The 27,464-nt window shown below is 46.4% G+C and overlaps 1 protein-coding gene across 1 annotated transcript in view; it reads right to left on the bottom strand.

Moving 5' to 3' along the window:
- Positions 1–1,246: 1,246 nt before the first annotated feature.
- Anxa13 (annexin A13) overlaps positions 1,247–27,464 on the bottom strand; it is a 48,761-nt gene continuing 22,543 nt past the window's right edge. The window contains exons 3-11 of the mRNA XM_051202484.1: positions 20,657–20,751; positions 18,349–18,519; positions 14,664–14,697; positions 14,477–14,556; positions 13,289–13,357; positions 12,273–12,374; positions 8,020–8,095; positions 3,999–4,111; positions 1,247–1,448 (exon numbers count right to left, since the gene is read on the bottom strand). Coding sequence (XP_051058441.1) covers positions 1,329–1,448; positions 3,999–4,111; positions 8,020–8,095; positions 12,273–12,374; positions 13,289–13,357; positions 14,477–14,556; positions 14,664–14,697; positions 18,349–18,519; positions 20,657–20,751 — 860 coding nt within the window. The 3' untranslated portion in view covers positions 1,247–1,328. The remainder of the gene's footprint in view (positions 1,449–3,998; positions 4,112–8,019; positions 8,096–12,272; positions 12,375–13,288; positions 13,358–14,476; positions 14,557–14,663; positions 14,698–18,348; positions 18,520–20,656; positions 20,752–27,464) is intronic.

Genomic DNA, 27,464 nt, shown 5'->3' with positions numbered 1-27,464 from the left:
TGCTGAGGAAATAGCAAAAACTGTTTAAAGAAATGCTGCTGGATTAATCCAATTTATATATTTTAAAAATGCCTTGACTTCCAAATTTAAGTCTAAGGACAGGTTACTGGGGAAAAGAATTTCTATTTTTGTTTCCACAGAAAATGAAAAGCTGTGGGTTCCTTCCAGACTAGCATGGTTTAATCAAGCAAGACCCCCCTGAAGCAGTGTCCCAAGTTATCCACCATTCAAAACAGCTAGGACAAGGCAGCCTTGCAGACCACTATACCCAGGATTTCTGCATCTTCTCAGGATCCTCATGACAGCGCCTTCTACCAGCGGGAAGCAGTTTAGAAAGAATGACGCCCAAATTTCCAAATACTGCCCAAATTTCCAAATACTGTCTATAAATGCTTGTTTTCATTTAAATGGGGTTGGTTATAAATGGTTAATGGTCACCACCAATCTCTTTTTAAAGGAAAAAGGGGGATTATGCTATAGAAATAAATACTTTGTTTTTGAATGGATTTTCATTTATTGATACAATTTAAGGTCAGTTTTGTGATATGTATATGTCTCCTCTTGTTTAGGTATTGGGTTTATATAGCAGCTCGTAACACACAGGGCATTGACTGTGATCCCACTGGCACTTTGCTTAGTCTAACTGTGTTTGGAGATCAGAAGGAAAACTCGAGTGTGCACTGTCTAGAGAAGCAAGAAAAGCCAACTGAACCAGGGACAGTTGTGAGTTACTTGTAGTTGCATAGGCATGTCTTCTCTTTCCCCAGGGCTGGCCTTGACTGCCATCCCTGGTGACTGCTAATAAATGTCACTATTTCCAATCCCCCAGTACATTTGAATTTCACAAGTTCTGTGTTTCCCAGGCAAGGACCCAACTCATCAAGCCAGTTTGGAAAAGCAGCAGACAGAGGCACAAACCATAACTGTAATGAACAGAAAGACCTTGAAACTGAATACACAGAACGCAAATGAGCGGACCATTTAATCTTGTCTTTACCCCACTTTAGCCGTTTAATCTCTGCTTTGGCATATAATTTTCTAAACATTTTATTATAAATGTTCAGTTTTTCTCACCAATGGCTGATTTCATATGTGCTTAGGAAGCATTCACTCATAATGCTAAGGGAAAATTGAGGGGCTGTTTGGGTTTTTGCTAAGCCAGCATTCAGGGTGAACAGCTGTGGCATTTGGAGGGTTCTGCAATTGATTCCCACAGTTTGGTCTGGGGGCACCTTACACTGCCCCATGTGCCGCTTTGATTTGTTATGTTGAGGAACCCTGATAAGGCGGCCTCTCCGCACACTCCTATTGCTCTGCTCTGGTTTAACTCAGTGCAAAAGAGCCACCAGCAGTTTCTGGAAGTCCCCAGAGGTGTCTGAGCGAACCATGTCAGAGAGAGACTTCTGATACTTCTCCTGGAACTTGGCTTTTATCCCCTGAAGGTCTACCTGTGGGAATAATGACAACAGCGAGGTGTGTTTGTTAGAAAAGGCAGACACTGTCCTCAACCATCATGTTCATTTATTACATCTTCAAACAGCCCTTAGGGGTTTTTTACAGCTTGAGGATAAGGAACGGAAAGCCTACTTTTAGCTTTCTAACAGTAGATTCCATTGAAATGTAATGTATGGAAGTACAATTTAAATTGCAAATATTTTCATGACTTACAGAATATTTTTCTTCTGAATTTTTTAGAGGTATTTGAGGAGTCATTCTTGGGTAGCAAAGCTTTACACATACAGGTGGGAGGTGGGTTTGCTTTCCAAGACGGTCTGACAGTATTTGGTAGAAGGGTAATGTTTTTCAGATGGAGGTTTGGAATTAAGCATCGCAGGCTGGAGAGATGGCTCTGCAGTTAAGAATGACTATTCTTCCAGAGGATCTGGGTTCAATACCCAGTACCCTCATGGCAGCTCACTACTACCTATAATTCCAGTTCCATGGGATCCAATGCCCCCTTCAGGCCTCTGTAGGCATCAGGAAGGATAAGAGTTGACACATTGCAAACCAATTGCCATTTGTAGGACTTATTTTGCATCTAAATTCATTGAAAGTTTAAGAGCCCAGGGCCTGAAGGACGACCAGGAGGAGAACAGTCCAAATATTGTTGTATTTCAGATTCTTTTAGTTGTAAAAGTGAAAGCTGCACTAGTGTGGAAAAAAAGAAAGTAACTCCAGCCAGGACAAAACAAGTCCTACAAAGAAACAGTTTTGTTTGCTGTGCTTTGGTTTTGGTTTGAACGGGGCCTTACACACCAAGCCTAGAAATGGTAGACAGCCGTCTGGTTCCCTTCTCTTGCTTCAGTGAGAGGCTGGACTGAGACAGAGAGTGGAAGGGAAGACAGGAGAGGGCTAGGGAGTAAGGGGTGGTTTGGAGATGGTGCTGATCTCAAGCGAGAGACTGCTGGAGGGCAGAAGCCGTGAGGGGCCCTGCTGCTCGCCTTGGGTGCCCTCTGCATGACTGGATGCCAGTCCCGCGGAAGGACAGGATGATGGAGTACAGGATTGGAACAGCTGGCATTTGGTTCTAGTGCATGTAGGAGATTACCGGATACCCTGAACATCCATGTACCTAGGCCTGAAGCATACAAAGAGACTGGCCACGTGTGGAAATTACCCACACCCACATGGGATCCGATCTGAGGTAGAATTGAACATCCCATGGTCTATATCCACTGAACCTAATGCTGACAAGACTTTCGGTGGGATCAAGTCTCTCTCAGGGCCAGGGCCTACAGAACCCTGCTTCTCTTAAGACCTGAGAGAACGGGGGGGGGGGGGAGGGATGGGGGAGAGAGAGGGAGAGAGAGAGGTGACTAATAGCAGAGGAGAGAATGCAAACCCCAGAGGAGGAGCAAAAAGGCTGCTCACAAGAGTAAGGGGGGGACGGGGGAGGGCATGGAGGAGGAGGAGAGGGGGGAGGGAAATTCCAGGAACAGAAATAAAAAGGAAAGAACTGCCTTGCTGTGAAGCTATATTTTAAGAACAACGTCAACGTCAGATGTTAAGTGTTAGTCAAAGACATGGATCAGAATTTGGCCTGCTACCTCTCCCTCTGTGCTCAACATTTTTTTTCCTGAAATATATCTGTGGTTTTCAGCCGCTTAGCTCCCTTCATTCTCCAGGGTTTCTTCCACTGCCGTGACATGCCTGCCACCTCCCCCTCATATCATGTCCCTTCCTGACCATGGTCTGGCAGCCCAAGGCGTCCACTGTGAAGCTTGGTGGCCGTTTCCAAGCTTCTGGCTACATCTTCCCCTCTCTTACTGACACTCACATCTTCTCTGAGACAGGATGCAAACTGATCCTTAGGGAGCCATGTTCTTTTTGTGCGGAAAGCATTAGTATGCTCGTAGTGCATAAACAGATATCAAGTATTATCTGCGCTGTTAAACTTGGTCAGGGAGAGATGTCAACCAGACATAAGTCTGTCTAAAATGGCTCTACGAGAATGTCAGGGTTGAGAAAAAGACCAAGAAGCTGTTCTAGCGTTTCCTTCCTTCCTTCCTTCCTACTTTCCTTGTTTCCTTTTTTGTTGATTTTTTTTTTTGTTTTTGTTTCTTCTTGTTGTTTTTTTCTGAGAAAGGTGTGCTCCATTAAATAAAGGGGCTAAGGAAATCATATGTGTATTATCTCTGTCTTGCTGAAAGATGACCTATTCCCATGTCTCTGGCTTATCTCTCCTAAAATAGAGCCGGGCATAGCTGTGCTACCTTGGAACGAGTCCACCAATTCCCCTTTGCACAACGCTACCAGCTAGCTCTCTGGAGCTACAGATGACAAAATAGAAGCAACTCTTACGATTGTATTTTAATAAGAAGGGGAGGGCAGGTGCAGAGTCCAATGTGTTCTGCATATTTCAGGAGGGAATGAGCTGTCTTTGTCTTACACTTTTGATATATAGTTCAGTAATAATAATAATAATAATAAAATTTGCCCAGTGAAATTAATTGGGGAGAAACATTGAAGTCCCCCCTTTGCAGTCAAGTGTATCTTACCTCAGCTCTGGTCACAATGATGCGAATTAGCGTCTCCTCATCTGTCCCCATACCCTTCATGGCCTTGTACAGTAGGTCAGCAAAATAGCCCTCGAGGTCCTGGGCACATCTCACTGGGAAGGAGGGGAAAGGAGGGTATGAAATGTTCTTGTGGTTTGTTGAACAACCCAGGGACCAGGGACCCTGCATAGGCCCAGAGTGTCTCGGCTGTCTGTGGGCCTTCTAGACTTGACATGCAAAGGTTCGGAAGGACCTGACTTTATACTGTTGTGAAATGGGATCTAGAAGTTTCCCTGAGTCAGTGTAGCATGGCTCCCCAACCACAGCTAAGTCAAAACCACTGCAGAATGAGGAGACGGGCCTGTATTCTCCGCAAACTCTGGGAAAGGACAGTGGTCCCCTCACACATACTGTGCAGGTCTGGAGTCTCACTCAGTGGACACAGCTGGTGCCACACAGTGGAACCTCTGGGGTAAAGCGGGGCTCTGTGGGAAACACAGCCTGGCCAGCAGCCTTGCAAAATAGAACCTCATATCTAGAAGGTTTGCTCAGCTGGACCACACCCTGCTTTCTGTATTCAGCAGCCTCTACACCTTTATTTCTCTTACTGTGTTCGTTTGGGCATCTTCAGTATTATCATCTGCAGGTCCCTAGTGTCTTTTATCTGGTCCATGGGACAAAGATGTTTGTTCCTCTACCAAAGATTCCCTTTTATGTTTCTGCTGTGCACGCCTTTCTGGCCCTCTCCCTGCCTGCCATCTTTGCTCTATTTACACACTGATGAAGCTTAGTGTTTGCTCATTGACCAGGTAATAGGGTGAACTTCCACGCTGGAGGTAAGGGCGTTGACTAGTTTTATGTCAACTTGACACAGGCTGGAGCCGTCTGAGAGGAGGGAACCTCAATTAAGAAAATGCCTCCATAAGACTGGGCTATAGGCAAGCCTATAGGGCGTTTTCTTAATCAGTGATTGATGTGGGAGGGCCCAGCCCATTGTGGGCGGTGCCATCCCTGGACTGGTGGTCCTGGCTTCTATAAGAAAGCAGGCTAAAGCAAGCCATGGGGAGCAAGCCAGTAAGCAGCAGCCCTCCTTGATCTCTGCATAAGGTCCTGCCTCCAGGTTCTTTCCCTGTTAGAGTTCCCTTCTTGACTTTCTTCAATGATGAACTATACCAAAGTATAAGCCAAATAGACTCGTTCCTTTCCAAGTTGCTTTGGTCATGGTAACAGCAATGGAAACCCTAAGACAGTAAGGAAACATTTCTCATCCCTCCTCCCAGGCTCATCCGCGTCCACCACTATACCTGCCTAAGAAGAATGAACCACTTAGATTGTGGACATTTTCCTAGAAAGCTTACCAGTATTCGGGTTCTTTAAAATTTGCTTTTTGTTGGTGCATTTGTTTTTGAGATGGGATTCATTCTATAGCCCAGGCTAGCCTCAAACTCAAGCATCCCCCTGCCTCGAATCAGAGTTACAATGCCCGAATTACAGAAAACCTTCAGTGTTAGTGATAGTAATAAATTCAATATTTGTGTGGAATGTGAACCTTAACCTGTCCTGGAGCAGCGCTTTAATTTCCTAGTCACCACCGTGTGGTTGGTGTTTCTGAGCAAGGCAGAGGAGCAGACCTAGGTCAAGAGATATTCTTTTTTTCTTAGTCCATACAGCAGCCACCTAAGTTTCAGTGGAGAACCAGAGGACCAGGTGTTTGCTCTCTTTAAGAACAACCCCCAGATTCCCGATTTGAGGTGGGTGGGAAATGTGCTGCTCTGACACGTGCAAACTCGAGACTTGCTGTGGTCCCCAGGCTATTTGAGATGCTGGTATCCACAATTTTCCTAATCCACACAGCACTGATGGATGTCCAGACATCATCTCTCTGTTAGTAGCAAGCAGCAGGAATCCCTCAAAAGGTTGGGCCAGAACAGCTAGGGAATATCGGTACTAAAACTGCTTCTGCTGAGTGGAAGCAGCAACAGCCATGGATCTCCACACTTTGAACCTCATGTCTTCAAAGAGAAACTTAACGGAGCACAAAGCCATCACCGGGGAGCTTGTGACAGTGGGTTTCCAGGCTCCATGACATTTCTGGTTTCTCTGTAATGAACCTGGAGTGGGTTTTTGAGGCAGTGGTTCTTGGGCCCTGTTGAAGAGGTGTTTGTGGTGGTCATCATGTGATCTCAGCCCTGATAGATTTGAGTGGTCAAGGGATGTCTTTCCAAGGTAAATGGAGTAGGGTTGGGGATATCTAGGAAACACAGTCATGAAGCCATATTCTCTGTGAGGTTGATGCTCAGTGTCTTCTCTATCAGCTCTATCAGCTCCCATAGTTCATAGCACCCAACCCCAGGGCCTGGCTTTTTCCTTCCTCTTTGTCATCCTTGTTTTCTGTTTTTTGGACTTCCTTCACTGTTACTTTATATATTTATTTGTGTGTGTCCTTTGTGGACATTCAGCTCCTGATGAGCAAGACCTGGGTCTTTCATGCCTCTAATCCCACACTGAGCACGACTAGGGCAAATGCTGTCACTGAATGGTCCTCATGTCACAAGTTCAGAAATGTCTGGGCCCTCAGAACAAGTCATCGGGTAGAGCACCGTATCCATTTGGGAGAGCCTTCTCAAAGCCCAAAGGACAGGTGTTCACACAGGGCTCATGGGTGTGGGAAATCCTTCACAAAGCCCAAAGGACAGCTGTTTACACAGGGCTCATGTGTGTTCAGGGTGGGGTATGAGTAGTGTGGGTAACATTTGGAGTTCTGTACATCAAATTGATGTTTGCTAATTTGAATGGAAAGTGAGAATAATGGGAAAAGTTCAATGACTGACATTGTTTAAAACAAAACTCCTACAAAAAAAAAAAATTCCTCCAAACCCCACAAAGGACCTTGGCAACAGGAGCACATATTTTAGGTTTCAGTGCTACTAGCTTGGTTCTTCTAGGGGACACGTCTCTCCATTCCTGTGCCATTTGGGATGGTTCCCTGAACTCCCTGCCACAGCAATGTGGACAATAGACAGTGTCTTCATTCCAGGACTTACAGAGAGGAAAAGGGAGCATGCCAGACATGGCAGCATGCCCATCTCTCTGCTATTTCCTGCCTTTGGGCAACACCTGAAAAGAAGGTCCTGGGTTGGCTTGGCATGGCCACGATCTAGCCTCCCTCCCCTCTGTTTCTCAACAGACCTCATTCTTTGAGAACACTGAAGGAAATCCAGTGGGAAAAAGAGACCCTCTGGCCATCAGGCATGTGCAGAAACTTGCCCATAGGTCCTAACATGGGTGCTTTTCAGTGTGTGTCATATAAACTGTCACCATACTGCTACCCAATCTTAGATCGTAGTCCCAGGTGCTGACAGTTTTCTTATGCCACACAACATTGATGGATGTCCAAAAATCATCTTTCTGTTAGTAGCAAGTAGCAGGAATCCCTCAAAAGGTTGGGCCAGGACAGCTAGGGAATATCTGTAATAAAACTCTTGAGTGGAAGCAGCGACAGCCATGATTGTCCGCAATTCGAGCCTCGTGCCTTCAAAGAACAGGACTTTGCAAACTTAACAGAGCACAAAGCCGTCACCGGGGAGGGATCCACACTCTCAGTACAGTCACAGGAGACACTGTGATGAACCACTTAGATGCTCTCTTCCAGTTCAGGCACTCATGGGTGCCAGGGTTGCTTGCTGACATCTGGGTCCCTTCTCAGAAGTCACTTTCCAAGTAAGAGAGCTGGCTGCTCTGTGTTGCAAATGGTCCTGGGTCACAGACTGTGTGCAATGACTGGTCTTATACAGTAATTAACAGAGTGAAGAGGAGACTTGGTTGCTTGCTTCACTTTGGACACCACCCCCCTTGCTGAGCTCCCTGGAGAACAAAACCCCATTACACCCACCTCTGCCTTGCCTGGCTCTGCTTAGATGTGCTGCTTCCAAAATGACTCCTGCTGAAGAGACTCCCCCCATCTCTCAGCATGGTTCCAGGGAGCCCAGCCTGGGGCAGCACTCCCTTAATTTTACTTTACCTATAGTTAAGTAGGCCTTCTTCAAGTCTCCTGATGTTTCTTCTTCGATAGATTCTTCCATGTCCTTGCCAATGAGCTGCAAAGACAAAACCCAGCCGTGACTCCAGGGTTGCTGTGGCCCGGCATCCCTCAGCTCCCTTTGGAAGAAGTGCTCCACTCTCCAGGTTTAGTGCTCCGCCCTGTGTGCCTGTCCTGCCTCCAGCACTGCACGGTGGCATGGTTACCCACCCCCACTCAAGAGGGGGCTCTCAGTGCTGAGGAGTTGACCAAGTTGACCACTGTCGATACCATTTCCTCAGCTTCCATCTTCTCATCTGTAAAACTAGGGAGTAGAGGGATAATGGACATACACTGCAACGATGTTTTTGTGCATGTGTGTGCTGTGTGTGTTTATGAGAGAGAGAGAGAGAGAGAGAGAGAGAGGGAGGGAGGGAGGGAGGGAGGGAGGCGAGCACACCAGTTTCCGGTGTGTGCAGAGGCCAGCAGAGGATGACAGGTGTCCTACTGCATCACTCTTCACCTTACTCCTTTGAGACAGGGTCTCTGCCTAGACATAGAGTTAGGTTGGCAGGCAGCAAGCCCAGGTGACCCTTCCCCTCCTGTCCCCCAATAGCTCTGGGTTATAGGCACTTGTGGCCACTGCTCGTGGCTTTTTATATGGATATGAGACTCAGACTCAGGTTTTCATGCTCGCTCATCAAGCACTCTCTTCTACTGCGCCACATCCTTAGCCTGCAAACGATAATTCTTTACATCGTATAGCATGATGTTTTCTGCTTTTTCCATTGTAAGTTCCTGAGCAGCTGAGGCTGAAACTCTGGCCTGTGTCTCCTCCTTCTCACCTGCCTTGGGGCTGGAGACTTACAGTTTGGGTAAAGTAAGAAGAGGCTGTGAAGTTCATGATGAAACTTCACCTAATGGTTCATAATAGAGTGGGGCTTCAAGGGCTGGAAGCCAGGGGCCGACCACATCAAAATGCCACTTTCCCTTCCTGTGGGGCAGCTGCTGATGGTCTTATATGCTCACTACTGGCTCACGCCGCTTGGCACGGCATTACACATTGGGTTTCTTTCCAAATATTTACAGAAACTGAAGTTAAAGTAAATCGTGCCTATCCTTAACACAAATACTGCTGGGCCAAGCTCAGAGAAGGCAAATAGAGAGGAAGGATATTCTCTGCTGGGTTTGAGGGCTTTGTCTCTTTCTTAGAAATCGTCATTTAAAGACAGGACACAATTGATCCTAAAAATAATCGAGACACTTGAGCACACACTATTAGATTTAGGGGGTTTTATCGGAAAAACAAAAGCAAGCCAAACATTCTTTGTGATGTAAGGGCTGTGTGTGTGTGTGTGTGTGTGTGTGTGTGTGTGTGTGTACATTTCTTCCCACCCACCATTCACATTTCTACAGAGGTCTTTTGTGAAGCAGAGGACAACAGATCAGAAGGGGACAGGAGCTTCCAAGCTCCCCCTGCCTGAGCTGCTGCCACCTTTCTGGGGTTTGAGCTTTGGATGGATGGGTATCAGTTCCCAGGAAACTGGGCTCTTACTGTGCAGACTGAGATTGTATTTCATGAGGATGTTTTGTTCACACAGGTCTGGGTTTAAAAAACAAAAAGTCCCACATTAAGCCTCTTTTTGTTCCTATTGTCAGGACTGAGTCAGAACCGTAGCTTTCACTTTTCTGTAGACGCCCAGCTTCCAAAAACGGACAAAAGTGGAGCAGTACATCTGAGAAGGTGGGTGGACTTCTGGCGGCAGTGCCAAGCTCTGCCTCCAGGGGGCGATATTTACACGATGTCTTTTCTCTTCCGGCCTCACCCACTATATGCAGCTGCCTAGGCAGAGATCTGTGTGGATACCATGAACACAGTCTGAAGACAGTAGGCTGGCCCAGGCTATTGGGGCCCTCTTTTGCAAGCTTTCTGTGTCAGTTCTTGGAATACCTGATTCTCAAGGTGCTCTTTGGATGAATCTAGGTTTTCTGATCTTAGGACCAAACTAATCTCGGGCCAGATAAACCGACTACGGGGCCTATGTGGAGCTTACGGGAAGAGTGGGGGATGCATGTTCTTCTCAATTGCACTCCCCCACACTGACAGCACGCTGGCCCTGAAAGGGGCCCCTTGTGTGGACTTCGGGATGTATGTGTGAACACGCTGAGCAGTGATGCATAACTTGGGGCCACAAGGCTGTGCTGGGAGCATGTGCCCATACTGGCCCTACTCATCCCTGCTTGCAGAACTTGCTTTAGCTGTCTAACTGCGTAAGCCTTTTGTGTTTAATAAAACCAGGGCCCTGATCACTTCGCATGGTGTGGCAGTTGGAGAGGCTCTGTCACTTGATCTGGAACTGGGGAGTGAGTCAGAAGGGCAAACCCCTGAGCTATAGTGCCCACAATGAAACCCACCTCTGATCCAGGACAACGAGCTACGTGACAGTTACATGTCATTGGCCACACACCTCATGGTTTTGGCCAGGGACTATCAAAACCTTAGGGGGCCTGGTTTCTAACATCAGGGTAAGCTCTTAAAGAAAAATAGCAATGGTCCAGCAACACTTTGGGAGCCAATCTACAGCTATTTTCCTATAAATGATCATGGACTCGGATGGCACCCTAATTTGTCCATTGTCACTGTTGTTTACAAAGGGAAACAACTAACAATTACTCCTGTTTATTGAACACCTACCACGTGCCAGGAACTAAGTTCTCCTAATCATTCATTGAATCCTTACTAATCTTACCCAATATGATCCACTCTATTTCACAACCAAGGGAAACCAAGGCACAGAACCGAATAAGCCTAGAGCTGACTTCTCAAACTTAAACCTGTGTCAGATTCAAGACCCGAATCCAAGGAAATAAATGTGGCTCAGTAGGACCACAGAGAAGACTGAGATTTTCATTTTAGTGGGTTCTCAAGTGACTATAGTGTGGTTGTTTGGGGACAAACTTTATGGCAATGGCCTAGATCCTAGTTGTGTGCTTTTAGTAGTCTGTTGAGATAGTCACTAGTCCATGGAGAAAGGGGGGGGGGAGTGTTTCCATAGGGATCACCGATGCCAATCATCCCCAGAACTCCATTTGTGGCTCTTGTGACTTGGAAAGGGGACACAGATCACATGTAAGTCCTCCAGCTCAGTGGCCACTGGCTTCTGGGATGGAATGGGAGGATGGTGTCAGCTGCCTTTGATCATGACACTGGGCACGATTTAAAAGCAGGAGGCCCTGAAGGTTATATACAGTAAGGCTACAATCCCAAAGCTTTGTCTTTTCATCTGCTGGCCGCACACACACCAGGCTATTTTGAGTGAGGAGCAGCCAGCTCCAGCCGAGGTAGAACTCAGCTGGTGAGTCCTGGAGTTCTCATCCATTCTCTGCTACTGCCTTGCTGTGTGGTCCTGATAAGTTACAGATGGCTCCTTGCTAGGCAGACTGGCCTCGGCCCACAGTTGTGGGTGACCATAAAATAGCCACTTAGCCCATGTGATAGTTCTGATATTGTTGTGAAATTGAAATCATGCACATAGCATAGCATTTTCCAGGAACAAAACAGAAGACAAAAGAAACCTGAAACTCCCTGTAGGCTTTTTGCAAACTAAAGATTTTCTCTCAGAAAAGGACTTGTCACTGCGTACCTCCAAACAGCCAGCTCATTTTGCTGGCTCATGGAGATCATGAGATTAAAAATATAATTTACGCATGTTTTTCTCCAGAGCCTTTTTTCTGAGGTGTAGCAATCAGTCTTGTGAGGCCAACGGTAAATTGTAATCATAAAAATAAAAGCAAACATTTGTATGCTTGCCACATGCCAGATATGGTCCTGAGCCTGCATCTGATCCCACACTTATGATGATTCTATGAGGGATAAAGATGCACAGGGTCTCTATCTCAGGAAAGAGGAGGGAGAGGTGAGTTACTCGCTATCGGTAGATCCAGGATTTGAAACCTGGACCATCTGAGTCTACAGCACTGCTCCTAAACATGATGCTTCTCTGCTGCCCTAGCTCTTCTGTAACCCAGAGTGCCCAACCTCAGCTCCACATTTGGGGCTGGCCAGTTCTGCTCAGTTGAACTATTCTGTATGTGTTTAAGTACTGTCTGGAGCCTTCCTTCTCCTACCGTTGGGAACCCCTGATGTAAACACTCCTATCCCCAACACTCGGCCCTACATCCCAGATCTTGGCTTCCTTTAGAAATAGCCCAGGATAGTGTCAGAAGGAACCCTGAGCCAGGGCTTCAGTACTCACAAGCTGATACGCTTGAAAGGTGGCACGCAGCTGCTTGTAGCTCCTTTTGGCCAGGACTTCATTGAAGGCGAGCTCGTCAGTACCCCAGCGGCCTTCCCCTGCCTTAAGGACCAAGTGCAAACAACGTGAAAAGAAATCGTGCAAAAGACTGACCATATGTTGCTGCTGACGCTGGGTGGGCAAGCGCTTAAATGTAATGTAGAATGCTACGATGTCATGTCACATACCACAGCTGAATGGCACTTTGTGGTTAGACATCCTTGGATCTGTAGTTAGCCTGTCTCCAATGTATCAGAAACAAAAGTGACAGACAGGGCACTTTGCCTATTACTACGCATGCACACTGACTAGAGGCCTGTGTCCTCAAAAACCACTGACGTTATTACAATATCACACTGTGGCTTTCCCTCTCTTGTGGGCTTTTCTAGAGGCTCATGGGAAGAAATGCCCTAAAATAGAGATCTGGCCCATCATGATATGAGAAAAGTTACCATGTCATTCTATGAGTGTGCCACCCATCTCATAAATACTCAACAAAGCACCCTTAAAAACAGGCAAAGCAGGTATTCCCTTTTAGGGACTCCCATTCCAACCTCTCTTTGGAGTACTTGCTTTATTCATAAACTTCTGAAAAAACTGTCTATGTCTTCCCATCAAATTCTTTCCTTTACAAAGGCAAGAGCCAAGAGAGCCCCGTAAGACTCACTCACAGAGAAGTGCAAATACGCATGCAATGGAAGTCAAGGGGCAGACGGAGCATTTAAAGCCTCCAGTCCAGGGCATTGTGGCACCTGCCTGCAGCTACTTATTCCATCCTGTGTTGCAAAGTGGTTAACCCGCGCATAATAAGTCTTACAATATGATCTGCGCAGACGTAGCACATGCTCACTTATCAAAGGACACATTTCATTCCAAAGTAACTCCCGTTTGCAGCAAACAAAGACATGCCTGTTAGAACGGTGCTAATAGGTGAAAAATCAAAAGCGAGTGTTGAGCCGGTGCAGGCAAACACTTACATCATACAAATCTCTGGCGTCCTGACCAGCCAGGTCTCTGTCCACGGCATCTCCTTCATCTCGACTGGCCTACAGAGATGGATGTACTGCCGTTAACTCAAGTACTTGCTTGACCACAGAGAAGTCCAGTGAGCCCTGTGATACAGGGGTGGCTTTGGGGGGGGGGTGTTGGGGGGACTGAAGCTCAGCTCAAGCTGGCAGAGTGGCAAGGCCTGCTCTTTGCTGCCATCTTTTGGGAAAGACAGAAAACAGTCTAATTTCTGTGAGTTTTCTCTAGCTTCCTCTCCCTCTCCCTTCCTCTCTCTATGCTTTCCTCCTGCCCCCATACCTGACGATGGTCACTCACCAAATCCACAGTCTTCAGTGAAAGCTAATAGTAACCTCAAATCCAGTGGGAAGCAAGCATTCTTCCACCCCAGATACCAAATGCCACCATTCAGTGGCCAATGCCAAAGAACTCTTAAAGTTGCTGGTCATGGGAGACTATGGAAGTCTAAAGAAAGCCCTGGGTGGGTGGCAGAGTGCTTAAATGACCCCAGTGACCTGGCTTCTGGTAAGATCCCCTTTCCTTGGGTGTGGATGGAGCGGTAAGGCAGAAGAGATGGTATCGTGTCAGATAGCATGGGGATCTTTGCTGATGTTAACCAGGCAAATGAATCCAAGGGAAATTGTCCTGAGTGATCCCGGGCCCAATCAGATGAGAGTTCTTAAAGGCCAGAGGTGGAAGTCCCAGAGGAACTCTTGCTGCTGGCTTTGGAGACAGCAGGCAGCCCAGCTATGCCAGCTATGAGCTGTCCTGGCGGTGGTGAGGGGCAGTCGGGAGCTAGACAAAGTCCCAGGAACTCACAGAGGCCTCTGGGTCACAACTACAAGAAAAAGTCACAACAGGAAATGGGTTCCCTCAGAGCCTTGGTTGGCTGACATGTTGACAAGTTCGTCTCACCCTGGTCCCTTGGCCCATGGGCATTGGTGGGTAATGGGCCATGATGCATTGAGCTGTATGTTCCCCTCTCCTTCTGTGTTTGCAGTCTACACACTCATTTCTCTGCTGTCAGTGTGCCCAGTGAGAGCCGTGAAGTGGGAAGAGTGGACAGAAATCTGTCGGTGGGAAGAAATGACGTCTGACTGCAGCCTCAGGGGCCTACGTCACAGAAGATCTGAAAGACCCACTCTCCCGTTTGCTCTCACCTGTAGCAGGGACACCAGAATCTTTTTTAGATTTCCGCTTGTATCCCCTTTGACATCAGATTCAAGGCTCCTGCCAAATACTTTTGAGAAAGAAAAAGGGAAAGGGGAGAGTGGATGACGGGGTTATCATCGTACTAAAAACAAACAACAGCACCGCTAATCCAAAGCCAGAGCAAACGTTACTTACGCCTTTGGTAGGCTTCTTTGATGGCCACGATTTCCTAGGAAAATGATTGAGACAATTGGTGTCCGAGCTGGGAGTCAATAGGAAGCAGAGATGAGGCTCCAAATGCAGAGGCCTTTGTGACTTCCTATTGAGATGGTTGTCCCTACAGAGCAGGGTACAGACCCATGGGGAATCTGCTACAGCAAAATGACCCTCTGCGTGTAAGCATTCAAGTAGTATATGCACACAGTCTCCTTAGAAATGCAGTCAACTTGGGGGAATCTGTCACCAGGCGAATGAAGGCAATCTAGTACATTTATACCATGGAGTAACATTCGTCCATGAAAAGAAATTCCGTCATCTGTGACAACACGGTTGATTCTGGAGTACACTGAATGGAATAATCTAGACACAGAAAGTCATGCACCCCATGGACTCACTCATCTCTGTCCTGTCTTCTTGTATCTATGCTTACTATACTATTCTCCAAGCCAAATGTCTCCATCTCTGTAAGTTCAGCCATGCATGCTTGCAAAAGATCATCCCAGCTCAGCTTGTTGACTACTGACCTTCCTGCATGGGAGAAGGGGTGTAGAGGATCATTGGGCCCTTACCTAAATACACAGCCACTCCTTCCAAGCAGTTATATGTAATTCTTTCCGAATTGTAATGGTGGCATCAAGAGGTAGGTACATAGGCCAAGAGGGAATAAGGAAGGGAGCTGCATCTATGCAGCCATAGGGGAGTGGGCATCCATGCTGGGTGCAGACCTTCCAGGGTGGCTGTTTTAAGGCCACCCACACTCCTGCCTGTAACCCCTCATTCTCTGCTCTATAAGTAAGTCTAATGGAGTCATTGGTTCTTCAGAGTGAATTGTGTGCAATTGTACATTGTTTTGGCATTGGGACCTTAGAGGAAGACATTGTTCACATCTCACTGATGGAAAAAACATCTTAGCAACAGAATTTCTAGAACTATTTTATATGTGTCCTATGCTAAAGCAGTGGGAAATAGTGCTTACTGTTTTGTGGCTTATTTTTTAAACGATTTATTTTATGTGCATAGGCATCAGCTTCCCCTGGAACCGGAGTTAATAGACAGTTGCCATGTGGGTGGTGGGAATTGAACCCGGGTCCATTGGAAGAGCAAGCAGTGCTCTTAGCCACTGAGCCATCTCTCTAGCCTCTTATGGCTTTTTAAAAACTCCATGTCTTCTTGGATGTTTGGCTATCCTCTAACATAGATCATTAATGTTCTGGGGGAAGAGATAGAAAGTGTCCCATGCTAGCATAAGCCACAGTTAATTTAGCTAACCTCCCACGGGTGGCTGCTTAGGTGGTTTCCAGTTTGCCTCCGCGTTAAACAACATTCGAGGTCAGCAGTACAAGTTTCCCTCTAGAGTGTGGACTGGCAGGAATTCTTTGACATCATCTGTGTCAAGCCACCCACCTCAGAGCTGTCTCAGCTTACGCTTGGGCGTAAGAACGGTGTGATTAAGAACAGGCATTTCCCGGTACCCCTGCTCATAAGGGAGTGAAAAGAGAAGTCAGAGAGGAGCAGGTGTGGCCAGGGAGGGCACCAAGTGAGCAGGTGTGGGCTGTGATGGGGGATGAGGGCAGGCCAGGTGGTAGAGCCTTCCATTTGTCCCAGCTGTGCGTGCGTGCGTGCCTGTGTGTGTGTGTGTGTGTGTGTGTGTGTGTGCGCGTGCGTGTGTGCGTGTGTGCGTGCGTGCGTGCGTGCGTGCGGTGTGTGTGTGTGTGTGTGTGTGTGTGTGTGTGTGTGTGTGTGTGTGTGTGTTTCTTTTTTCCAGCTGGTCTATTTGCTGGAAAGAAAGTCTCTGCTGGTTGCTTGGATCTTAAAGGCACCATGCTAAGATTAAGAACACAGAAATGAAAGTAACCCTTTCACAGGAGCGGCTGCCGCTTCTGTGTTTCTTTGCAGGAACCTGGGCACGTCTGGGAAGGGTGGGCATGGATAGGCAGAATGGAGTGGCAGCGGATGGGGTCTGCGCTAATCTCTCCTTGAGACGGAAGGGTTACAGGCTGGGGATTCAGTTCCTTGGTAGAACATTGGCCTGGTAGGTGTGGGCTCTGAGTTTAATCCCCAGCACCAAAAGGGGAAAAGAAATGGAGGGGTTTTATTAATCGCAGAGATTCTGAGGACTGGAGATTGTGGCAGTGGCTTGGTTTATGGAGATGCTGAGGGGACATGAGTGAGCCTGAGTTTCGGTCAAGCAGAGGAAGCAGGGAGTCGGCAGGAACAGGTCACACCATTAATTCCATCGAAGCATGGTGGCAGGGCAGTGCTTCAGGTCTCCATGCTATCTGTTCTACCCACTGTTCTTTCCCTGGAGCTTCAGCACGCTGGGCTTTTCTGGCACGTCCTTGGCTGTCCCTCCCCACTCCACTCCACCGGGGCTGGTGATTGTGGAGAAGGGCCGGTTCTCTAAGATCTTACTCTTGACCCTCCTGGCTTGGGGAACTAAAGACAAGTTGGCTTGTGCCTGCACCCCGTCAGATGTTCTATGCAGCTCCTAAATTGGGGGTGCATTCTCAAGGGATAGGCAGGGAGAAGAACTATTGACAGAGGATGCAGGATCGGGCTTGGGGACGTGGCTCAGTGGGGAGGGTGCTGGCCTAGCAAGTATGAAGCCCTCAGTTTGATCTCGAGTACCACATAAAACTGGGTGCTTGTTAGAGCACTTTCCCACCAGCCTGGTCCCACAGCCACGTCAGTCCCAAATAACAAACAGAGATGCTGTATTAGTTATGAAACCATTAACCTGTTACTAGCGTTTCTTATTGGCTAGTTCTGTCTTAAATATTAACTCATTTCTATCAATCTGTGTTTCCACGTGGTCTCATCTTACTGGAGAGAGGGTCCAACCTCTTACTCTTCTTGCGTCCTACTCTTGACTTCTCTCTACTACATCTCCCAAAATCCTCCTTGTCTCCTAGTCCCGCCTATCTTGTTTCCCTATAGATCAACAGTGCTTTATTCATTAACCAGTAAGAGAAACACTCAGGAAATAGAGGCAGGAGGATAAGGAGGTCAAGGTCATGCTCAGCTACATAAGGAATATGGGGCCAGTCTTGGTTGCATGAGCCTCTGTCTCAAAAAAAAAAAAAAAAAAAAAAAAAAAAAGAAAGAAAGAAAAGAAACAGCCAAACAATATCATTAAAACCCCCAAGCTGAAAGCCTGAAGAAAAGCAACAACACAACAAAACTACTAACACAAACACAGACTTGCCCAGGGACATGCTAGTGGCCACTGGGGCTGTTCACTGGAATCCTCAGTACCGCCCAGCTCTGCCCATTACTGAAGTTTTCTGTTCTATGCTAGGTGACAGCCGTGTGTGAGTCAGTGACACAAACACACTTGGTTACTTATCGATATTCACGGCAGAAGGCCTACAGAGAAAATAGAATCCCGCCTCCTGTATGAAAACCACATCTGTTAGAAAAACAAAACCAAGACTGACAGAGCTTTTCTGGAAAGCTGCAGCAGCGCCGTGAGGGTGGACCTCTGGAGAACTGGAAGAGCAGTTCTTCCTGCTTGAGCTTAGCAGACGTATTTCTGCCCAGACTCTTGCCCCTTATGGATACCGTGTAGGGGATGAACTTCCTCCAGGGCGGCTCAGCCAGTTTGGATGCGTGAGTGACCTGTCCTCTAGGAGTTTGGACCAAGGGCTCTTGCGAGACTGACCTTATTGCTTCGTGTACATAGGATCTCTATGAGCACAGCCTCATCGGTGCCCAGGCCCTTCATGGCTTTCTGCAGTTGTCTTGCAGCATACTCATTGGGGCGGTCCAGAAGGGCCAAGGCTGTCTTCTCGAAGTTTCCACTCAGTTCACTCTTGAGCACTTCCTCTAAGTCCTGCAGGAAGCAAAGAGCATTTGACTGCAAATGTCATGGGAAGAGAAGGTGTCAGCCTACAGTACAATGTCAGTTCAGGGACGGGACACCTGTCCTAGACAGGCACAGGAATGATCTAGGCAAGAGATCTTGAGGACAGTGGTCATCACAATCACCCATTCGTTTTTCTCCTGCCCCTAAATCTGGCGGAGAGGCACCATGCTCAGGGCTGACACCACCTCGCAGACGAATGACAGCAGCAAGAATATTTGGGGAACATTTTAGCGTTCTGAGAGCTATTCTCAGCTGAAGCTCCACGCGGTCCTGCAAAGCTGGCCGGTGAAATGCTTTATCTCCACCCAATAAACCTCAGAAAATGAAGAATTTGCCCCAAACATTCAGCTAGGAAAAGACTCAACAATTTCCGCTAGTGGTCAGTGTCTTTATATGGGAGAATAGTGAGGCTTATGTCATAGGGTTGGGGGGAATGAGAATCCACAAAAAACTCAGCACAGTGCCCACATTCAATGGTCAAAAAGCACCCTTGGTAATATATTGTGCAAAAGTATTATTATGAAACCCTGAAAAGAGTTTTCTGAGAAAACACTAATCAGTTATTTCTCTGATAGACCTCTGAGCTCTGGGTTTGAGAGAAAAAGCCAGAAGATTTTATGTAAGGGTCCCTGCTGCATTCAAAGGGCAGTGTGACATCATGCCCCTGTCCCCAACACTGTATCCTACAGAAGCAGGCCTTCCTCAGCACCATACAGTATGGGTCCCCTGAGATATCTGAGAGACATTTTCTCAGGTCAGAGAATCATTGCTTAGGCCTCTCTAGGGCCCAGCTCCTCTGAAGCCCCAGTGCTTGTTCTGGCTTCTCTAATACCTGGCTAAGGTTCCTTGGTGTCACTGTTCTCAGGGTTCAGCAAGTGTGAGATCTTGGGGTTGAGTGTTTGACCTCCTCTGGAGTTTTTAGCATCTCCTTGGTGGTCTCAGCCCTCAGGAGATCAGCAAATACTTGGCACAGGAAACTCTCCCCGCTTTTGTGCTAGAACATTCTCTCTTATTTCTCAGCAGAGTCCCTAGGTCCACATTTTACTTTTGTTTTGGACGAGAGTTCAAGATGTCTTGTGTCGGACTTTCTGTTTTGTCGGGCTAGGAATAGAATTAAGTTGGGGGATGCCTAGTTAGAGTTAGGCTTGTAGAAAAGGATGAAAATTCCACTTCTAATTTATCCCTAGTAATGAATGGACTCTGGGAGCCCATTCCACATAGAGGGATACTCTCTCAGCCCAGACACATGGGGGAGGGCCTGGGCCCTGCTCCAAATGATGTGACAGACTTTGAAGAGCCCCCCCCCCCCCCCCCCCGTGGAAGACCTCACCCTCCCTGGGGAGAAGAGGGGGGTAAGAGGGGGGTGGGGGGACAGAGGAGGAGGGGAGGGAGAGGGAACTGGGATTGACATGTAAAATAAGCTTGTTTCTAATTTAAATTAAAAAATTAGCATAAAAAGAAATAAATAATAAGAGTGGGAAAAGAAGAAAATTCCACTTCTACCCAATGACATTTACAAGCCTGATTATTAAGTGAAGCACAAACAGCAACAATAACAAAACACCTGGAATAGCATAGCCATTGACCATTTGTTCTATAAATAAATTAACCCTATTATGACACTGGTCTTCTGGGAATAGATGATGGCCTTGGTGACTAAAGACTTGGACATGGGTCCTGGTTTTTCCTCTCTCTCTCTCTCTCTCTCTCTCTCTCTCTCTCTCCTTAAAAGTTAAATATGGAGATGAAGAGTCAGGGAGGTGCAGAAGGAATAGAATAGGTTGGATATAATCAAGGAACATGTGTTAACTTGAGAAACACACAGTTCTTTAAAAACCAACTAAACCCGTTACTTTTGCATGTAAACATTTGACCATACGAGCTCTACCTTTCCTGCCTGTGAACCATATTCAAAGCTGTCATAATTTCCCTGGCCTTGTTTGTGCTGGCATTATCCTGATTGAAATCCGAGAAGGGCAATAAGTGGCCATCTTCATTCTGGGAGACCAAAGCCTAAAGAAATTACAAGGAAGCCTTTAGCCAGACAAACCAGACTGTAGGGTGAGGAGGAGCCTGAGGCCAAGGCTGGCACAGCCCCGCATACCTTGCCATACTTCGCCTTGTATTTCTGCTTTATCTGTTGCCTCTCCTCGGATGTCCTGATTGATAAGACTTCGATGATGGCTGACTCATCCGTTCCTGAAGTGTAAGGGACAGAAACAAAGTCACAGTGGTCCAGAAACTCGATGGATGTTGTTCTTATTCAGGTCTGAAGAAGCCACATCTCCATAGTAAAAGGGGTCAGAAACTAGAATGGGACTGGGTGGCTTTACTGTCTTGTGCTGAAGACCATATTCTTTCCGCTCAGAATAATATCCGTGGAGACCTCACCCTGTGAGCAATGCAGTAAGAGGCACAGTTGGAAAGAGAAATGCCTATGGCATGTTCCCTAACTTAATTCCCAGGAGAGTGAAAAAAATCTGCAGAAACTCTGAGCAGCATTGACCAAAGTCCACCAAAGATAGAAAGATCCCAAAGTCCACCAGGAGACACATGGCTAAACAAGATATGGGGAATCTGTACAGTAGAGGGATCCTGGGTCACAAGAAGGAGTAAAAAAAAAAAAAAAAAAAAAAAAAAAAAAGGAATGAACCTTAGAAATGTTAGACTAAGTAAAAGGAACCAATTACAAAAGACCACATGTTGTATGATTCTATTTGAATGAAAAACTAAAGGATTGCATAGAGGCAGAAAGTGGGTTAGGGGTTGACAATGTAGACAGGGTGCATGAAAAGATGAAAGTATTCTAAAAATCAATCAACTGTCTATGTCCAAACTACCCTGAACACACTCAGTCTCATCTAAAATCCATATGGTGGGGCTGCATATATTTATGAATATAGAAAGAAAATGCCCCCAAAGGGAGGCACTAGAAGAACCTGTGGCCTTGTTGGAGCAGGTGTGGCCTTATATATTGGAGGAAGTGTGTCTCTGTAGGGGTGGGCTTTGAGGTCTCCTGTGCTCAAGCTACACCCAGTGAGACAGACCGCTTCCTGTTACCTGCATATCAACATGTAGGACTCTCAGATCCTTCTGCACCACATCTCACATCTGCCTGCTTGCTGCCATGTCCCACCATGATGATCATAGTTGGATTCCTTTTGTAAATTAAGTCTATTCTCTGCCCTATTGTTTCATTTCCAGAGGCAAGGCACTGATCTCCACAATGCCCTGCTCATTTCACCCCATAATCTCAATGCCATTAACGAGTCTTCATGACTCCCAGGGTTGGATCAGAATCCCAAAATGGAATAAGACTTCCTGCATCTTGGTCTCAAGCTGCTGTTCTGGACCCATCTCTATGATGACTGACATAGAGCTCACCTAGCTTCTCTCAGTGATGTCTTTCTGTAGATCAGTTACTTTCATAAGCCTTGAAGAGTCAAATTTGTGTTTTCTGTGTTCTTCCATAGCCAGTTAAAAAGTCAATGTTAGGACCAGTTATAGGATTGCGTATGTGTGAAGTTGTGAGTCTGGGATCTGGGCGATGGCTGTGGTCACTCAATGGTAATGGACACTGTTGTGTTGTCGGTTATGTGTATCTTGCTTGAGTCATAACTGGGAACTTGGGGAAGTTGAAGGTTTTTGCCAGGTCCACTGACCTATTTCCAATGATATATTAATGGGAGTATGAAGCTGATGGAGAAAGGCAGATCTATGACTACTTTTACAGTTAGTAATTATGACTTAATTTTAGTGTGAACTTGTGTTTTGAGAAAGAACAAGAGTCAGTATCAGTGGTCCAGATACTCTACAGTGAATTATTGGCTCTTCAGGTTTGTGGGCGAGCCTGCCACAGACAGATTTGAGTCTCTTTACACAGTAGACCATGGTGGTTCTAGCATGTTCTGTGTAAGTTATGGTTGCATTGTCCTGCACTGATTCACTCAAAGGAACATGGTACAAAGCTGAGCTCCTGTGACTTTGGGCTAGTATTTCTCCCACTCAGTCTGTTGCCTCTTCTGAAATGGCCACTGCCCATAGAAATGTAATGTGAGCCACAAGCCCTTCTGATGGGGGTTATCCTTCTGTATATATGTTTCTCTTATTGGTTGATGAATAAAACACTGTTTGGCCAATGGCCAATGAGTCAGGAAGACAGGCAGGACTAGGAGTTGAGGAGGATTCCAGGAAAGGTAGACAGGAGAGCCCTCCAGATATCAGTTGCCATGTGGCAGGGAAAGGAATTGCAGGTCAGGGAATTCTCCGATAAGCCAAGACCACATAGAAATACATGGATTAGTAGTTATGGGTTAATAATTAAGGCAGAATTAGTCCATAAGAATCCCTAGTCATCAGTTTCATAATTAGTATAGCATCTGTGTGTTTATTTGGGGCTGAAAAGGTGGCGGGACTGATTGGGTCTGGAAACATTCATACAGCACCCTTTGATGGTGGGCTTCTGACTTCCAGAACTGTAATATCGACACATTCCCATTGTTTTAAGTCACATAATTTTTGGCAAGTCATTATGAGATTCTAAGACATGAACATAACTGTTCTCCTCAGCAATGTCGCAGAAACCAAGACCTCTCTCTACCACTCCAAACCCAGAGAGTCCTGCCGTTGCTGGTGATTACCTTCAGTTGAGGTGGAAGGGAGCTAGCACGGTGACCTCCGAATAGAGCTGAATGAATGAATGAATTGGTGGGTGGTTACTACGATGCTGAGAGACTGGGATCCTAGGGTACCAGTAAGTGGAGCTGACATGCTTTGATGGAGGAGTTGGGAGCAAGAAAAATACCTGGCTGTGGTTGTGGACAGGAGATGGAAAGGTTCTGGCTGGCGATGAGGAAGGGAAGAAAAGGAGCCTGGCAAACACCTGTGATGTTTTACCTTCATTTTGTCATTGCATCAGCTCTTAAGACTGTCTTTGGGAAGACCCAGCCAGAACTTAGCAGGAGAGAGACCCGTGGGACAGAGAGCCCTAGGATAGCCACCAGCTTTGTGTCCTCGGGTAATCATTTCATCTCAAGGATTATTTCCACCTCTGTAATTCGGGGAAGATTTTAGCTATTTGGGTCCAACCAGAAAAAAAAAAGAAAGGAAGGAAGGAAGGAAGAAAGAAAGAAAGAAAGAAAGAAAGAAAGAAAGAAAGAAAGAAAATCCTAAGATGAGCTCACTTGCAAAAATAGCAGGAGTTAACTGCCTGTCTCTTTCTGGTTTGGTTCCAACACTGTTATTCACATTTCCCCTCTTCGTTTCCTCCAGGGCTTTCACCTAGGTAACATGTATCTGTGTATTCTACAATGTTTTTGTGACTAACTTTTAAATGTCTGAGTGCCAAAAATCTCACCTCAGAACAGATTTCATGTTCTTTTTAAATATTTAGAATGTACCCTTTCAGTTCTGTGGACCCTCCTTCCATTGGGGCTTCTCCTGTACCAATCAAGGGCCTCTGTATTGTAGCTTAGTTCCTAGAGCCTCCAGTGCCTTCCTGCCTCCATTTAGTATTTTCACGTCTTTCTGTATGAATTACTGCATATCAGTATGTATGAATGGAAGGAGAAGTTTGCATACCATTACGACATAGTTCTTTGTCTATGCATTGGTGTGAACCGTGTGCTCAAACAGACTGTGTATAGCAAAGGCCAATAGTAAATATTCTTGACTGTGTTGTCATGTGAAATGTATACCTGAATAATCAGGGAAATGAGTTTATTAGAAAAAAAGCAAGTTCTGTAGATTGTCCTTGCTAGAAAGCTTTCAGACAAGAGAAATGTTAAGATGGACATATTGGTATACCCCTGTAATTCAAGTACGAGGGGGCCCCACATTCTCCCTCTGCGGGAGTGGGGGAGGGGGTGAGGGCACACGGAAGGCAAGAGAAATGGTGAGGGGGCTGAATCCTGTCTGCCTGGGGCACCACCGGCTTGCACTTGTCCTGTGCATTCGCTTCCGGAGGTCATTGTGTCAGTGGCTTCAAACAACACAGCTTGCACCCCTACAGTTCTGGATACCGGAAGTCACTGTGTCAATGGGGGCCATAGTCCTGGTTCTCCCAGCTTCTTGGTATCTTTGACCTGTGATTACACGAGACCAGTCTCTACCTGTTCTCACATCTCCCCAACCCGGCCGCCATCTTTCTCTTCTGTCTGTCTAAAGACACCTGCCATTGGATTTAGAACCTACCCGGATAACCCAGGGGTCTCTCTTCCTAGCATCCTTAAACCCAAGCATGTCTAAGAAGACCCCTTTTCCAATTAAGGACAAGGCCACTGTCCCAGATTCTGGGGGCCTAATCCTTCTAGAGGACTCCATTCGACCTTTTGTGATGGAGAACAGGTTGGCCCTGCTTAATGCACAGGCTGACCTAATTGGATCTGAGCACAGTTATGGAGTGGCTTAATGGTTACCATACAACGAGAACCAATGGGATGCTGTGCAGAACACATACTGATAGTGTGGGCAAACAGTGTTGGGCTGAAGGTTAGGACCTGAGTTCTAGGCCGGAAGCATGCTCTGAAGTGGCTGGGCAGTTTAACCTCTGTGCACCTCGGTGGACTTGAGCTTGATCCTGAGGTGTGGCCCTAGGATCTGCATTGTTCTTACTGAGTTCAATTAGAGATGCAAAAAGGACAGTCCCCTCTCCCACATATCTCTCCAAGACCCTTTGATAACTAGTATGCATGTGGACATTTGAGAAGCCATGAGTTAGAGCATCTCTAGCGGCTTTGATGCCTAAGAGGCTGCTGGTCCATGTACTGTGTATTAAGGTATTCTCTTTGGTGGAGTCAGTTGATGGTGATGATGCCATAAAAACTAAGCTGGTGGAGGGGGTAGTGCCTCCTTAGGAGGTGGGCTGGAGGCAGCAGAGGAGCCCAGGCTGAGGAAGAGTATCCGTGTTAGGGATAGGTTGGGGGCTGTTTTTGGGTTGCTCATGATGGAGACTGTCCACATTCTTAGAGCATCCTAAAACACCAGGGGAGCAAAAAATGCCACAAACTGGAATCTAAGCTTTACATCATTTGGAAAAGTAAGTATCATTTTATCATGGACCATTATAACTTTGACTCGATGATGGGGGATGTCCGTCTGTATATATGTTTCTCTTATTGGTTCACAAATAAAACACTGATTGGTCAGTAGCCAGGCAGAGAACGAACTACAAATGGAGTGTCACAGTGCCCATCATACTCTTGGGAATAGTTTGGTGCTAGGCATGTTACTCCTGGGGCAGTATGGCGTCTCTTGGCGTCTCTCTCTGCTCTCCTCTCCCAAGCCTTCCCCTTGTAATCCCACCTATATTTTCTGCCTGGGTGGGAGTGCATGCAGTCTTTGCTATTTTTGGGGCTTCTATTCAATGCGTCAGCTACCAAACAATCATGGCTATTTAGTACTTGAAGGGTGATTGATGCAAATCAAAATATTTTGTAAGTACAAAATACTTCAGAGACTTAGTACAAAACAAACAAACAAACAAAAAACAAAATGTAAAAAGTCAATGTTAGCCAGGCATTGGTGGCACACGCCTTTAATCTCAGCACTCGGGAGGCAGAGGCAGGAGGATCTCTGTGAGTTCGAGGCCAGCTTGTTCTACAGAGCTAATTCCAGGACAGAACAGTCTCCAAAGCTACACAGAGAAACCCTGTCTAGAAGAAAAAAGTCAATATTGGTATAAAATAATATTTTTATATAAATTTGGATTAATGAAACTATATTATCAAAATGATACATCTTTTTTTTTTCTTTTAAAAATTGGCTTCTTAAAAATGTAAAGTGAAAGCCGGGGTGGTGGTGGTGCATGCCTTTAATCCCAGCTCTGGAGAGGCAAAGGTAGGCAGATCTCTGTGAGTTCTAGACCAGCCTGTTCTACAAGAGCAAGTTCCAGGACAGGCTCCAAAGCTACACAGGGAAACCTTGCCTCAAAAGACAAACACAAAAAAGAAACAAACAAAAGTTTAAAGTAAAACTGGACATGGTGGCACCTGGCTGTAACTCCAGCATTTGGGATGTAGAAGCAGAAAGATCAGTTCAGGCTAGCCTCAGTTACATACTGAGTTCAAGGCCAGCCTAGATTACTCAAGCCCCTGGCTCCAAAACAAAAATAGATCTGGGAAGATTTCTCCGTGGGTAAAGTACTTGGGATGCAAGCATGAGGACCTGAGTTCAGATCCCAGCACCCATGTAAAACGTGGTATACACCAGACACATCAGTCCTCGGAAGCAGGAGGCCAGCCAGCCTAGCCAATCAGTGAGCTCCAGACTCGCCGACAGACCTTGTCTCAACAAACAAGGTAGAGAGGGACTGAAGAAGATACCTGATGTGGGTTTTTGACTGGCACGTTCATGAATGCACATAGCTGCAGATGAAACTCGCAAAGGGGAGTGTGGTGGCATGTATTTATGATTCCAGCACGAAGAAGGACAACCGCCACTGGTTTGAGGCTAGCCTGAACTGTATGGCAAGACCTTATCTCAAAGAAATATTTAAAGGAGTAAAGTGGCCATATGACTTCTGTGACTATTGGAGAGTTTCACTCTAGACACTTCAATTCTGCCCTGGCAGGGCTGTCACACACTCTTGAAGGCAAATTTTATCAACAATATAATTTTGCTTCGGTGTGTACTTGTCAAAAGAGGTGAGATTCTACGCTTTCAGCCAAATCAGAGATCTCTCAGACGGCCAAGTGTCTGGTGGCTCTGTCCTTGTTTTATAATTTTATGATTTGGGGCAACCCTTTCATTCTCATCTGATAGTCGTATGATAGTATACACTTTTCAGGCTTCTTGGGAAGACTAGACAGGATGATGATGGGTGGGTACCATGGAGCTAGGCAATGGTCACATAGCCATTCTACTCAGTAAGTTGACCCCACTCTGAGGTCACATGCAAAAGGGGCATGAGAACT

This window comes from Phodopus roborovskii, unplaced genomic scaffold (assembly GCF_943737965.1).
Source record: "Phodopus roborovskii unplaced genomic scaffold, PHOROB, whole genome shotgun sequence".
Lineage (NCBI taxonomy): Eukaryota > Metazoa > Chordata > Mammalia > Rodentia > Cricetidae > Phodopus > Phodopus roborovskii.
This window is presented reverse-complemented; position numbering and strand designations above follow the sequence as displayed.